This window comes from Euprymna scolopes, chromosome 33 (genome assembly GCF_053919585.1).
Source record: "Euprymna scolopes isolate OS-2025 chromosome 33, ASM5391958v1, whole genome shotgun sequence".
NCBI classification, from domain to species: domain Eukaryota; kingdom Metazoa; phylum Mollusca; class Cephalopoda; order Sepiida; family Sepiolidae; genus Euprymna; species Euprymna scolopes.
This window is the reverse complement of record NC_136514.1, coordinates 2,891,427-2,907,697: the sequence shown is the minus strand read 5'-3', so window position 1 is coordinate 2,907,697 and position 16,271 is coordinate 2,891,427. Positions and strand designations below refer to the sequence as shown.

The window sequence follows — 16,271 nt, the reverse complement described above, 5'->3', positions numbered from 1 at the left end:
AAAAATTACAACCAGAACTTGCCCCCATACTTTCCAAACTGTTTAAGCATTGCCTTAAGGAGAAGTGCTTTCCAACACTCTGGAAAACCTCATCAGTATGCCCTGTATTTAAGAATTCAGGTGATAAGTCATCCCCCTCTCAGTACAGACCAATAAGTCTCCTGTGTGTCATGAGTAAGTTGTTGAAATCCACAATAAATAGAGAAGTAGTCAACCACCTCAGCAGAAATAACCTTCTTAGCGACACACAATATGGTTTCCGTTCTGCTAGATCTACAGCAGATGTGCTAACGGTTATATCTCATAGGATTAGCGAATCTCTTGACAAAGGCTTCATTTCTAGAGCAATTGCTCTCGACATATCAAAGGCCTTCGATAAGGTTTGGCATAAAGGCCTACTACACAAGATTTCCAGCTACGGTATAACTGGAAATGTTTTCTCTATCATTAAATCATTTCTATCTGACAGGCTCATAAGAGTAGTGGTTGATAGGCAGAAATCAGAGGCCCTCAGGGGTCCATACTGGGCCCAACTCTCTTCCTGATCTACATCAATGATCTCCCAAAACACTTACTAAAATCTTTCGTTGACATCTACGCTGATGACATGACCATATATGGCAACACATCAAAGGCCGTAAATGATGATGTTCTCTCTGATTCTCTCTCCTCTGATCTTGAGCGTGTGGTTCAGTGGGGAAAGAGGTGGCTGGTTACCTTTAATGCATCTAAGACCAAGCTCCTATCTCTACATCATAAACGCTCTGATCCCCATCTGGCATCAATTGAAATGGATGGCTCTTGTCTAAGGGAGGCCGCAGGATTTGATAAGCTCCTGGGTTTGACCTTTACACCTGATCTTAAATGGAACACATACATCAAGTCTGCGGCCAAGGTCGCTGGGAAAATGGTGGGATCCTTCTACCGCTCCAGAAAATATCTCACTAATGATGCAATTCTCTATCTATATAAGAGCCAAGTTCATCCAAAGATGGAGTACTGCTACCACATCTGGGCGGGGGCTTCAAAAAACAGCCATCCTGCCTTGACGGAGTACAAAATAGACTCCGTGGCTTGGTAGGGGATGCCCTTTTCTCTACTGTGCAACCTCTTTCCACAGCCTGTCATTGTTCTATCGTTACTTTCATGGCAGGTGCTCGTCTGAGCTCCATTCTCTGGTCCCCCCTCGCCAATCTACACCCGACTAGCTGAAACCACCGTCAATAATTTTTCCCACTCCCTATCTGTGCCTAAATCAAAACGTAGATACCATGAACAAAGCTTCTTTCTTAGAACTGCATGCCTGTGGAACTCTGTTCCGTTTGCCTGTTTCCCTCCCGACTTCAACGTGGATGTCTTCAAGTCCAACACAAACAAATTCCTGATGAACCGCCCCCCTCTAAGTAATGACACTTTACCAATTCTCCAATACTATTGCTACACTATCCCTTTGATTACTGTACACACAATAACCCTTATCCCTGAGTGGCCATTGGGCCTTGATAAGTGGTGAACTCCATGTAAAAAAAAAAAAAAAAAAAAAAAAACTTCTGCAGGGTTGTTTTAACAAAGTGCAGTCAGACATTGTTGTGAAGGAGAATTGGACCTTTTCTATTTCATCCATTTGTTGGCAGTACTTCAACGTCGTAATGGTTTCACCTACATTAAAAAAAACTGTAATAAATGAGACCACCAAATAGTCAGCGTGACCTTCTTTTGGTGTTTTTAATTGATCAACATCCGATGGCCAACCACTGTGCTCATCATCTTCATGACTCTCGTTGCCGCCACAAAATTTCTTAAACCACCATTTGCTTTGTGCGTTCAGTATTGGTTCTTGAACCAACCTTCGCTGATATCGCAAGCTGTTTCGGTAGCTTTTCAGTCTAGCTTGAATTGAAATGAGAAAATTGCTTTTTTCCATCTTGTATTCAATGTTCTGAAAAGAATAATTGTTTATTGTAATTTAAACGATTAGATAGAGCGAATAACGCTCTTTTAAATGATAAAGTAAAAGTATTATAACGAAAACTTCTATGAAAATACATAATCTGAAATCAAAATTTAAAAATTCTGCAAGAACCTTCTTATTACACTAAGATATTACATAAAGCACACATACAATTTAATCCCATTTCAGTCAGAAGTTGCTAGGTTCGGTCACTGTCGCTGCTATTTCTATTATGACTTCGAAGGAATAAAAAAAAACATTTGTTGCAAAGAAGAATTACGTTGTTTTACAGCCACACAAAGTCGCCAGTGTATCTTTTTCAACTCAGTGGGTTAATTAACAACCTTTGTTAAGTTACTTATAAAGTAAATAAAGAAAACGTACCTTTCTTCCCTAAACGACTTCATATGGGCAGTTATATCAACGGTTGACAAAAGAGAACAAATTAATTAACAGCGTAACATCTTTTAGCCTTTTACTCGCACCCACACAGACACAGAAAGACACGTCTGTTTATTTTACATGTTTACAACACGAAGAGAAAGTACACGTCACATACATGCGTTTTTAGAAATACAGTCAAAGAGGAGATAACTCCAAGTCACCCAATCCTAAAAACACGTGTCATCAATTAACAGACAAAGGGAGGCAACTCCAGGTTACCTAAGTCCTTACATTATTGAACTAAGCGTCAAAGAGAGATAACTTTTTAAGCTTTAAAAACCCAGAAACATTGATAAATTTCCAATAGTGTATACTTCCTTTCAATTGCATGGAGGACGTAGCACAAGAACGGAAGATGGAAAGAAAAGCCAGTCACCCAATGAGAAATAGCGCTTATAAATTGTCTTGCTAACTCCGTTGACGTTCTCCAGTCCTAGCGGTTAGAGATAAACTCACTCATTCTCAAGGAAGGAAAGGCCTGGGAGGGTCGAACTAGCCATGATTCAAATCATTATTTTTAAAAATAAGTTTAGTGTTGAAAAGTTTTTTGGTTAATATGACAAACGTTAATTTAAAATTACAATGTCAAACTGTAGTTTTAAAAACATTTTGTTTAGTTTATCAAGCTTAAGTTTTAAGAAAGATTTTTAGCCTTTCAAGTTTAATTTTTTTAAAAGAGAAGTTTCTTAGTCTTTCAGGCTTTATCTTTTAAAAAATCATTTTGGTTTTACGTCACACTTTAGTTTTAAGACAATTTTGTTAGTACCTTTAACTTCTCTTTCATTTGCATTTTGGGATTTTGTCAATATTTCATTTTGAAAAAAAATTCTTGTTAATAAGTCAAGCTTTAGAAAAATCTTGATAATAAGTCAAGCATTGGAAAAGAATGTAAATCGTGTGTATATATATATATATATATATATATATATATATATATATATATATATATATATATATATAATACTAGACTACCCGTGACCTGTTGGGTCAGTATGTTATATTAGCTATGGAGTTCATGTATGAGTGTGACACTATGACGTAAAGAAAACAGTTTTTTTTTGACATAACAGAAACATTTCTATGAAAGTATATTGAAATGAAAAATCACGGACGGATTACTCAAACATGAAAAAAAAATCCTCCCTATTCGTTTAAAGTTACCTATTTTTCCGAATAATCGCTCAAAAATCGAAAATTAAGCATGATTTTCATACAAACTGAACGCCGACGAAAGTCATTTAGCAGCAAAAACGCACATGAACCTACCGATGAGAAATATAAGAATGAAAAACCCATATTTGAATCCTTCAACCAAGTTATAGAAACTTAAAATCTAAAAAAAGAAAAAATAATTAATAAAACCTGAAGCAAAAAAATAAAACCTAAATAAATAAAATAAAATAAAACTAATATTGAAACAGATTAGTAAACGAGTCAACAAATTCACTATTCTCACACAACTATTTTGTATCTAGAAATGTAAAAAAAAAATAAAAAAAGAAGGAAGGAAGGAAGGAAAAGGGAAGGATAGAGACTAGTAGTAGCAGTAGTAGTAGTAGTAGTAGTAGTACTGGCTTTACTACAATTGTTCTTATGTTTGTCAACGGGTTAAAGTTGTTTAGTTGTAAGAAAATAGCGACAGTATAGTTGCAATAAAGAATAGTTGCAAAACACAACCACTCTTCCCATGTTAAATAATAATTTTGAAATAATAACGTTAATATTTCAGTCCGCAAGTCAAAATCTGCAAAAGAAGCGATTTGTGTTTATTTGTTTACGTTGTTATGGGTTAATGTTTATGCGCGCATGCGCAACCGTATGTCGTAAACCACAAAGTGGGTAACATCACTCGTTACAAGGTCATTTGAGTTTTATAATTATATAGATTCTGCAGTATCTTTACATGTATACTTAACAAAAAACGTTCGCTTGTATGTAACGTATTGTTTGTGTCCTTGTGTGTATGTGAGCGTTTTACACATTGTTTGTGTCGTTGTGTGTATGTGAGTGTTTTACACATTGTTTGTGTCCTTGTGTGTATGTGAGTATTTTACACATTGTTTGTGTCCTTGTGTGTATGTGAGTGTTTTACACATTGTTTGTGTCGTTGTGTGTATGTGAGCGTTTTACACATTGTTTGTGTCCTTGTGTATATGTGAGTGTTTTACACATTGTTTGTGTCCTTGTGTATATGTGAGTGTTTTACACATTGTTTGTGTCCTTGTGTGTATGTGAGTGTTTTACACATTGTTTGTGTCCTTGTGTATATGTGAGTGTTTTACACATTGTTTGTGTCGTTGTGTGTATGTGAGTGTTTTACACATTGTTTGTGTCGTTGTGTGTATGTGAGTGTTTTACACATTGTTTGTGTCGTTGTGTGTATGTGAGTGTTTTACACATTGTTTGTGTCCTTGTGTGTATGTGAGTGTTTTACACATTGTTTGTGTCCTTGTGTGTATGTGAGTGTTTTACACATTGTTTGTGTCCTTGTGTTTATGTGAGTGTTTTACACACACGCAAACAGCATTTGTCACCATATCATCTCTTCTTCTTAACAATGCCGAACAAAGTTGGCGATTTCATAACCTTTTGTGCTTCCATTATTTTGTCATGGTGGCAATTTCACCATCGTCTAACTCTGTAAGCTCCACCCTGCACTGTCCGTATCGAGTGAATTACTTCATTCCATGTCCGGTTCGGTCAAAGGTCTATACTCAACTGTTCTTTCCAACCAACTTAAACTCAACGTCTATACCTAAAACAATCTTTTTATTTGTGTGTCAATATTTAATTAAAAAATCTGAAGACGTCAACATTTCGTTTTAAAAATCATTATCATATTACATCAAACTTTAGTTTTAAAAACGTTTTATTGTATTAAAATACAATATCAATATTAAATTAATAAGAACTATATCTGCACATGAAGATTTATCATTGTTGATATGCCAAACTATAATTATAAAAATTAATTTTTTTTCTATGTAAAGCTTTAATTCATAAACGACTTCATTTTTATTTGAAGCTTTTGTTCATGAACGACTTATTTTTATTTGAAGTTTTTGTTCATAAACGACTTCATGTTTATTTGAAACTTAAGTTCATAAACGACTTAATTTTATTTGAAGCTTTAGTTCATAAACGACTTAATTTTTATTTCAAGCTTTTTGGAGGAAGTACTTGCAGGTAGTGCATCATTAGCAATAATGATAAGCAGTCGTTGAGAAGGTTTCTTGTAATTATTAACGGAAATAAGCTTAATCCTGGCAGCATTGAACATTGCCAACCAGTTACGACCCCATTCCACTACAAGCTAGAGGTGTTCCTCTAGAGTTTTAGCCATTTCATCAGATAAGTATTCATTAGTCTTCCCCTTGAATCAGTTATAGAGCATAGTGTTATCAGAAAATATACCCATCTCAGAGAAAATTTTATCAGGGAGGTCATTTCTAAATATCAGCAATAATAAGGTCCCAGGATTGACCCTTGTGTCACACCCGCATTTATAGCATGTTGTTCTGACGTACGTCCATCAAGGACAACCTGGATGTTTCTCTTATCTAAGAAGGAGCTGATTATGTTGAGAATATGTCCAGTAATACCATTTGATTTAATTTTGATAAGAAAACCACTGTACCAAACCCTGTCGAAGGCTTTAATATGTCTAGGGTTAGGGTTAGGGTTAGAGTTACTTAGGGTGTCTTAGGTTCTAGCTTCCCTGCCTTATCCAGTGTATGGTATATAGGTTTGGAGTAGAATGCACTCAATTAAATCCATATTGTTGTTTAGAAAGAAATTAATCCATGAGATGGTGGACTGGTGCATAATTAAGGATGCAAAGATTTTGGTGAAGAGAGGAAAGTGGCATTAATTAAAGGGCGATAATTGAGTGGGTCAGTTCTCTCACCAGAATTTTATGAAACTGAAGCAATTTTCCAGCAGTCAGAAAAGCAAGGTTCAGTAAGACATCGGTTGAAGAGTTTGGAGAGAATGGGAGAAACCTTAGCGTAGTATTATTAAAATAATATAGCAGGAACAAGATTGGATCCACATACCTTCGAGGTCTAAGTTTTTTATGGCATCACGAGCAAGGAAAGGGGTGATTTTCAGATCATCAAGTGAGGCTTCAGTCTGCAAAGAAATATTTAAGAAGAGATGTTAGTTCGGTCTAAAGTGGGGTTAGAGGCAAAGCAGATTTGCCTTTTCAGTTGCCGTGCAGACAATCTCCAGGTTGTTGAATAGTGGGGTGGGGGGGGTCAAAAAGCAAATATGCCACCCTTTCAACACTCTACGTACTGCTACCAATAACTTCCCAACTGCAAAACACGACACAATTCACCACTTCAATAGTCAACTCCAAAAATCCACTCCTGAAAAATCAGGCTCTTCTTTTATATCCCACCAGAAGCGCCTCATTTGCATATTTAGCAAGCATATAAAAGGCAGCCATTATCTTTTTTTTTTTTAGTGTTTCTTTTCTCTTCACTCCTTCTATCTGCCGAAAGAATATATTTACTATGCTGTTATGAATTTTCCAGAAATCGCAAGTCCCTAATTTCTGTGGCTTAATGCATTTTAGCATGTCAAGCTTCAAATAAAAATAAATTAAAACATAACAATTTGCATTAATAAGCACCTTTTATATATATTTATCATTTAAGTCTTACGAACCAACTGTACTACTATTGCGATTTTGCAATAAAATATATTTCTTTTTTTTTTCAGCCTGGCATGTGATGGGCTTGTTTTTCAATCCGTTCAGTGAGTATCTATGCTCAAAACAATGTCAGCTCAATTTCTACGAAAAATTAAGAGATATGGTCAAAATAGTCGACATGAATCCGGTGAGTTGGATATTTTATTTTCCTGTATTTCGTTTGTACTGGGTGAAATGATAAAATTGCAGCTCTAGAAAAGACGACATGATTCCATTTCCGTTTGATGAAAACCGGTTCACTTTTTTTGTTGCAAACCATCTACTAGTTAGCCAGTTGTGTACAAATTCCAAGAGGGATAAGAACCTTCTAGCATGACTGAAAGTGACACAATGTTCAACAAGCGAGATCGAAGATGCGCCACTGTACAACCCATACTCTCTTTCGATTCAATTTATGACAGCAGGAACATTTCCAGCACCCGGATAACAGGAAAATGGTCAGGGGATGAAAACAAAGTTTTTCGGCCACGGTTATGATATTTAGTGTGGTTTTAAGTGAGGGCCACATCATGCCATCTCATATTTCCGAATTCGTCTTGAAAGTCAACAGCAAAGTGTACCTGGATGTGCTGAAGAGTTTGGTGATCGCCTGGTGCAATCAGGTGGCCACTGGCAGCCCTTGGATATGGCAGCAGGACTCAGTGCTGGCTCATAAGCCCAAAGAGATCGAGGTTTGGTTTCAGAAGGAGTGCTACGACCTTGTACCTTTCTCTCATAGGATCCCCTTCTCCCCCAACCTGAACCCGCTGGACTACTTTGTTTGGTCATATATCAAGAACATCACGAACATGACCTCCCACAACACTAAAGCCAGCCTGATCGCCACCATCTACCAACCAAATATTTCCTGAGTTCTCGCCTGTGCTTGTAGAAAAGGCATGCTCGCATTTCTAGACCCATACTTAGGCAGTGATTAAAACTAAAGGTGGCTACATTCAATAGATGTCAGCTCTACTACATAATCAAGTTACCTGAATTGATTTTTTCAATAAAAGTTTTTAAATAAAGCTGTTGTGTTACTTTCTTAAGAGTGGCACTTTTATCATTTTACTCTGTATTATGCATAACTGGTAAGATTCTTCTTCAAGAGTTGAGGTCAATCCCCTGTATTGTAGTTACAAAGGCAGTAGAGGTGAGCACCATTATTTCATATGAGTACCCAATTTACTTGATTCTCAGTTTTTGAAGTTTACTGTTGTTACATTATACTAACATGACCGGCATCCATCTAGACGGGTGTATACGTTTTGTGTTTGTTTCTGACATGTCCTCAATGTGTCACTTTAGTGGTTCTTCACTTTCTGAACCGTGCTCGTCTATTTATCTTGTATGATGCATATATACACGTTTTATGTTCCGTGATCGTCTGAATTTATATGTGTGTGTGTGTGTGTGTCATATATTCGACATACCTTATATTCACTGGTCCTAGGCTAGAACCTGTTGGATGAAAGACATTCACTCCAGAGCGATAATTGGTTTTAGTTTTTTATTCATTTTACCAGATGTCAACACAGATGAACATGGAAAGTGAGTTCTTTTGTTGTGTTCTTTAACAGTCTCCATTGAGAGACACGTCACCTCCCTCCCAAGGGGGGAGGAGACAATCATTAACCCAACCGCTTTTTACCGTGTCCAAGTTCCAGCTCCAACTTATCTCCAGCTAACCTGATCCACGTGATTCGCACCTAGTTTGATCAGCTGATAAGATCTTCCGGTAAACTTGTCTATGATCTAGCTTTCTTATATTTTGACAGGTTTCATGAAAACATCATCATATCCATCACTTGTCTACCTTTCCAGTAAGACAGATAAGATAGATAGATCGATAGATAGCTACAAAGTTAGATAACTATTTCTGTTCTACCTATTCCATAACACTGTTTCGCAAAGTACCAGTTTTTTTAGATCTGATTCGATCACTGATTCAACCCAGTGCTCTCAAACCATAAGCGAATACGTGTACGATTGTTCCAGATTTTAATAACAGGTTTAAGATTAGGGTCATTTAATTGTATTTTTGGATTCTTTACAATACTGTTCTATAATTATGTGGTAATAAATAGTGGTATTTACATTCAGAAATAAAATAGGTTTAACGCTTCTAAAATTTGTATTCGACTTATCTGCAGTGTTTAGAGTTCTTGGAAAAAATCAGTTGTAAAGTGATATTCTCTTCAAGATTCAATCCTTAAAAAATACAATTGCGAATTACTTATGGCTGACAAAATGAGAGCAATTTTTAATTATCTTGGTTCATGCCTCCAAATGTTTATTGTGATGAGTGATCATTTATGTGAATTAGACCATTGTTCTTAGCATGGGTATTATTTTCACAACGTTTTGGCAGATATAACCTCTGACTTCAGGTGCGTTTTGTAGATCTTCGAAATCTTTATTTCCAATTTGCAGTTCTGTAACTTAGTGCACATGAGTGCATGGGAAAATATCAGCAGCAGCAAAGGATAGCTGGCTTGCTAAGAAATTAGCAACAGCAGCAGCCAAAAAACACACATATGCAAATTAAGAAGTGTGTGCGAGAAGAAAAAGGAAAAAAGGAGAAAAAATGTACCACATGCTCAGGAGGGAAGCAACGTGCGCATCAAAGAAAATCGACGTGTAAAGTCAAAGACAAGAATGGGCCAGCTGTGGCCGGTGTGCGTAAAGTGTTCCATTCATTGCAAATTCCCTAGTTCGACAAGGTACACCTGAAGAAGTTTGGGGACTTACATTCCTCGAAACGTCGTGCAAAATGACACTTAAGATGAGGATTGTAGCCCGAAGACTCCAAATAAAATGGATGACTAATCTTCATCTCAGAAATACGAGATTTAAATTTCCATGATTTTAATGTTTTTGTTTTTCTTTTACAATAGATTAGAGACAGCGGCATTTCGACAAGCAGCGAGGATAATTACTACGAAATGATTCCCAGTAAGTAATTCATTCCATGTTTTCTCTATTAATTTTACTTTTAGATGCTTCCCTTTTAAACACACTTCTAGCGTTTAGATCTAACTTCAAAATACAGGATGTTCCAAAAGTCTTGGGCACATTTTGGCATTAAATATATCGAAAACTATTAAGGATATAAAAACGCATCTGGTTTATTCAGAAAGTTGTAATCTCAGAGATGTTCAATGTGAGCACCATTAGTCACATGACACACATCAAGTCACATGACACACATCAAGTCACATGACACACATCAAGCTGATAATCCAATTCTTACCAAACGCGTCACAGCATTGCGTTGTCAATGAATGCAACAGCTTCTGTTATTCAGGCGTTCAGCTCATCCACGTCATTTTGAATTGGAGTCACATAGATCATGTCATCTCACTATGGATTTTCTTTCTGGAGGCAGTTTTTTGAACAAAGTGCACATTGCACACGGTTCAAGTTTTGCTAATTCAAGTGCACAAAACGCCTTTTCTGGTTGAGTGAACGCCATTACTGAATCTGAAAAGAAATGAAAAAAAAACTCAATAACAAAAAACTTAATACATTTAGCTTTAAAACTTTCACCTTATTGCCAATCCTAATAAAGCAGATATAAAGACTTGAAATGCCCCCAAGACTTTTGAAACACCCTGTATTTTCTGGGAAGAGAGGAGAGGAGGTGTCAGTTAGAAATTGTACCGATAATAAATCACATTTGTACCTATGTGTGTATTTAGGCAGCATTTTTTCATTGACACGAATTTTCATTTTATAGAAGAGAACATTTTTTTTGTCTTTTTTTATCAATTTTTTTCAATTGACGGACAAACGATCTGATATTCTACTCAAGTAATGACATGTGTGGAATTTGGTACAATTTTTTTTTTATCGACTTAAAAAACATAAATTCACCAACTCGTTTTGTCAATATCATACCATGACTAAGGATGACTCATGTGAGTCGAAATTGTTTGCAAGTGTAGTTTTACTAAATTGATGTTTAACATGGGAGGATATAAGGTGTCATGTCGAATACATCAAATACGTCATTGATAAAAATATAATTTTTTTTTTTTTTTTTTTTTTTTTACACAGTGATCACCACTTATCAAGGCCCGGAAGCCACTCAGGGATAAGGGTTATTGCAAGTACATTACGTTAGTGTGGAGATTTGATGGAGTGTTTACTTAAGGGGGCGGTTCATTAGGAATTTGTTAACATTATACTTGAAGACATCCAAGTTGTAGTCCGGAGGGAAGCAGGCAGACGGAACAGAGTTCCACAGGCGTGCAGTTCTAAGAAAGAAGCTTTGTTCATGGAATCCGCGTTTTGATTTAGGTACAGATATAGAGTGGGGGAAATTTTTCACAGTGGATTCAGCTAGACGGGTGTTTTTCGTGAAAGATTGGCGAGGGGGGACCAGGGATTGGAGTTCAGACGAGCACCTGCCATGAAAATAACGATAAAACAAGGACAGGCTCGCAACGTCTCTTCTGTGGGAGAGAGGTTGCAGAGTAGAGAAAAGGTCATTCCCCACTAAGCCACAAAGTCTATTTTGTACTCTGTCAAATGAAAACACGGAATACATGAAATTAAACAGGCAATCCTTCTACCGCTCCAGAAGATATCTCACTACTGATGCAATTCTCTATCTATATAAAAGCCAAGTACGTCCAAGGATGGAATACTGTTGCCATATCTGGGCAGGAGCTGCTAAAAACAGCCTATCCTGCCTTGACAGAGTACAAAATAGACTTCGTGGCTTAGTGGGAGATGCCCTTTTCTCTCCCCTGCAACCTTTCTCCCACAGGAGAGACGCTGCGAGCCTGTCTTTGTTTTATCGTTATTTCCATGGAAAGTGTTCGTCTGAGCTCCAATCTCTGGTGCCCCCTCGCCAATCTTTCACGATAAACACCCGTCTAGCTGAAACCACTGTCAAAAAGTTTCCTCATTCTTTATCTGTGCCTAAATCAAAAGGTAGATTCCATGAACAAAGCTTCTCTGTGGAACTCTCTTCTATTTGCCTGTTTCCCATCTGAATACAACTTGGATGTCTTCAAGTTTAACATAAACAAATTCCTGATGAACCGTCCCCTTAAGTAGATACTTTATCAAATCTCCAATACTAACGTACGGTGCACGCAATAACCCTTATCCCCGAGTGGCTTCCGTGCCTTGATAAATGGTGACCACCTTGTAAAAAACAAAAAAAAGGTAAGTAGAAACGTGTTGCCTTTGGTAAGATTTTACTATTTGTTTGTGTTTATAATTGTTTATCTGTTAGAAATTCGAGATAACCGTGAAAGATATATTTAGTAGTTTGTACATTCTTATTATTTTTCAAACAGTTCTCATCTTGAGTGCCATTTTCACAACGTTTCGGTCGATGTAACCTCCGACCTTCCTCAGGTGTATCTTGTTGAACTCGAGAATGTTTCCGTCGAACTCGGGAATTTGAACAGAACCCTTTATTTACTTCACGAGGGTAGCATGCTCTTGTTCTGTCAGCCATGACTGGATAGAGGTCTTTAGTAATTCGTAAATGTAATTTTCGTTCACCCACACTCTTCGTTCACTCTTCAGGAGAAAATCACTTTTACAATCGATTTTTCTACGTACTCTAACCAATGCTTCACAGGTCCTTCCATCCAAATTCCTAAGTTTCACAGAAACATTACAGAGTTCGACAAGATACACCTGAAGAAGGTCGGAGGTTACATCAACCGAAACTACAGGATGGAACGATAAAAGTGTTACCCTAAAGAAAACAACAAGGTTAGAGCTGACATCTATTCAATGTAGCCACCTTCAGCCTCAATCATCGCTTCGATACAGGTCTGGGACTTGTGTGCAAAGTCGTACCACTCTTTTGAAGCCAAACCTGGGTCTCTTTGGACTTGTAGGTCATGTCGAGTCCTGCTGCCACACCAAAGTTCCGCCAGCGGCCACCTGATTGCACCAGGGGTCACTACACTCTTCAACACATTTAGGTACACTTAGATTTGAGGTGACATGATGTGGTTTTAAAGACCATAATCGCGGCCGGAAACTGTGTTTTCATCACTCTAGGAACGTCCCTATTATTCATGACAATCCAGCGATGCATTTTGAAGGAGCTGGCAATGATTGTCACAACTAGGATCGGTAGAGAGCAGGAGTTGTACAGCGGCACATCTCCGATCTTGCTTGTTGAACATTGTGTCACTTTCAAACATGATAGACTCCTATCCCTCTTGGAATTTGTACACAACTGGCTAACTAGTAGATGGTTCGCAACAAAAAAAGAGAACCAGTTTTCATCAAACGGAAATGGAATCATGTCGTCTTTTCTAAGGCGACAATTTTATCGTTTCACCCTGGTTTCATTATTAGTTATGCATTCACAGGTATTTAAAAAAAATGGTTTACTGAACAGGTTATTATTTTATCAGATAAAACACTATTTATTAAACTATAATATTTTATAGAATTTTTATAAATTTGCACTATATATCTAACTTACTATGAAAAAAATCCATATTTTAAAAAATATATACATACGTCTGTTTAATTTATTATTACCTGATAGCTTTAAAATGAAAAAAAAAACAGTAAAAAGTAATTAGATTTATGGATCTTGTCGATAATTTTTGTTTTGATGGAAGGTGCTCGAATAATTACTTAATTTGTTTTGCCTGTTTTTAGTTAAAAAATCGTTGCTCGAGGGGTATTACAAAAAAGTTATTTGAAAAAATATTTGCAACATAATATTTATTAATGTGAACATTTGGAGACTGATTACAAAATGACAAAATATTGATAGATCATGGATTTTGTATTCTATTGAGTTATCATATATATATATATATATATATATATATATATATATATATATATATATATATATATATGAACAAATGATTAATAAAACATGTTAAAAGATATCTTGAAAAAGAGTTAAAAACATATTTAATTTTAAAAAAGGAAGCACAAGATAAGTGGATAGTCCTTAATCCGCGGAGCTTTGAAGAAATATTCTCCTTCTCATCAGAGGGCAGGAATTAGCAAAATGCGGGATCAGATTTTGCATATAAAAGTATTTAATGAAACTACAAGTAAGTCACAGATCTTACTTGGTTAAAAAAAGGGTGAGGTAAGGGGAACAGGAGGCAAAAGAAAAATAATAAAAAGATTTCACATGAATGGATAGTCCGGTGAAGGGTAAAAATCCAAGAATGGTAAAATCCAAAACGGTCGAATTTAAAATTTCCAATCCAATCGGTAAATTCCAAATGGTCCAAAATGATCCAAAAGGCAGAGTTCCTTGGAAAAAATCGCAAATGGAATGAATTCCAAATCATTAAAAGAAAAAGCACTGGAGAGAATATTTAAAACACGTCTGTCAAGGCTGGAGGAATCAAGTAAATTAAATATGTTTTTAACTCTTTTTCAAGATGTCTTTTAACATGTTTTATTAATCAGTTGTTCATATTATAAGCTCTATTTCCTTTTCGGTTTTATTGAGCTTTTACATCTGGTTGAGATTACTTTACTTGTAAATATTAACTCTTTAATATTTATAATATATTTTAAGTTTACCATTTTGATTACCTTGGTAAACTTATTGTAATTTTTATTTTATATATATATATATATATATATATATATATATATATATATATATATATATATATATATATATATATGGTATTAGACCCTACTTAAAACTATAAAATGGGAAGAGCAGTCAGGCAAAATGATAAAAATGTCTATACACTTTCTTCAAACAATAAGTATTGAAAATATCGTAATCTATTTTACTCTTTACTAAATGAAGTCATTTTGTCTATATTTTACTCGTCAACGTCAACATTTGGATCGGCCATATATTAGTAACACAAAATATTTAGAGCGAAATGACACAAGATATTCCAGTATATGCATTGGTTATTAAGAAACGATACGAGGGTCCTTCAATAAATTTCACAACTTTTTTTTTCCATATGGGAACTTTTATTGATAGTACACACATAAATGTTTAGTCCCTTTCGAAGTAATCTCCTCCGGCTGCAACGCATTTGTTGTATCGTTCCAACAACTTCTGGAAGGCCCCATGGAAGTCCTCTTGTTTGATCGTGTCAATGACCCTCGTCAAAGCCTCTTTCATCTCCTCAATTGTCTCATAACGACAGCCTCTAAGGTTTTACTTGAGCTTAGGGAATAACCGAAAATCATAGGGAGCAATGTTTGGACAATAGGGAGGGTGAGGAAGTGTTTTGATGGCCATCTTGGTCATGAAAATGTCTTTCTTTTTTATCTTTTCAGAGCTCCCTTGGGACTAACTTTGTGCAAATCTTCTGCATCAAGTTCCCACACTGACATCAAATTGTGCACTTATTTCTTTAAAAACAAGGGTCCTTATACATGAAATTTTTTATTTGGCCAATCAACTCTGGTATTCTGACTTCCTTAGTCCTCCAACACCTCTTATCATCCCTCACAGACTATCTGCCTCCCTTCAATCTCTTATGCCACTCAAAATCTGATGCTCAATTCATGCAAGATGGTCTAAAAGCAGTCTCAAGCTTTCCATATGTTTCTGTGGCATTTTTTCTTAGGTTTGAAAGAGAATTTTATTGCATATCGTTCTTCTAAAGTGTCCTCACATCCAGATTGCATTTTTGAAATTCACCAGCTGTGACAATCAGGCTTTAGTAGGATGTATTCTAATTCCTGCTGTAGTTGTTCATTTAAACCTGAAGTCATAAAAATCAGGTATAACAGCAGTTCTATTTTTCAGTAAAGATTGCATATAGTGGAGTGTGTATGATTTATTTCAAACTGTTATTTCTGTAAACATTCAATGTTTTACAGATGATCTGGTAGAGATTTTTACACACTTTATTATATCACATTGTATAGCATTGTCCCCCCCAGCAGTAACTATTAACTGGAGTTTAGGTGATTTACACACTCTAATTTTGTGTAGCAGGTAATTCCACTCATCTTCTTAAAACATTGGTCATGAAGCCTTGATCTGAAGCAATTATTATCTAGCCCTTGATCCTATTTGAACCTGAAATCATAAAAATGTATCAGTCATCTCATAAGATGTATAGCAATAACATACTGAATTTTCAAGAGTCTATGACAATTTTAAATCAGTCTGGAAATTTATTGGAGCCACCTCCTGTATGAACATTTATGTATACCTACACAAATATATACACAAATACA

The 16,271-nt window shown here is 36.0% G+C and overlaps 1 protein-coding gene across 7 annotated transcripts in view; it reads left to right on the top strand.

Moving 5' to 3' along the window:
• The window catches only part of LOC145258090 (uncharacterized), an 86,560-nt gene that overhangs the window by 30,221 nt on the left and 40,068 nt on the right, over positions 1–16,271 (top strand). For all 7 annotated transcript variants that reach the window (XM_080115825.1, XM_080115822.1, XM_080115823.1 and 4 more), the window contains 2 exons: positions 7,121–7,239; positions 9,989–10,046. In XM_080115825.1, the coding sequence (XP_079971951.1) occupies positions 7,121–7,239; positions 9,989–10,046 (177 nt within the window). The remainder of the gene's footprint in view (positions 1–7,120; positions 7,240–9,988; positions 10,047–16,271) is intronic.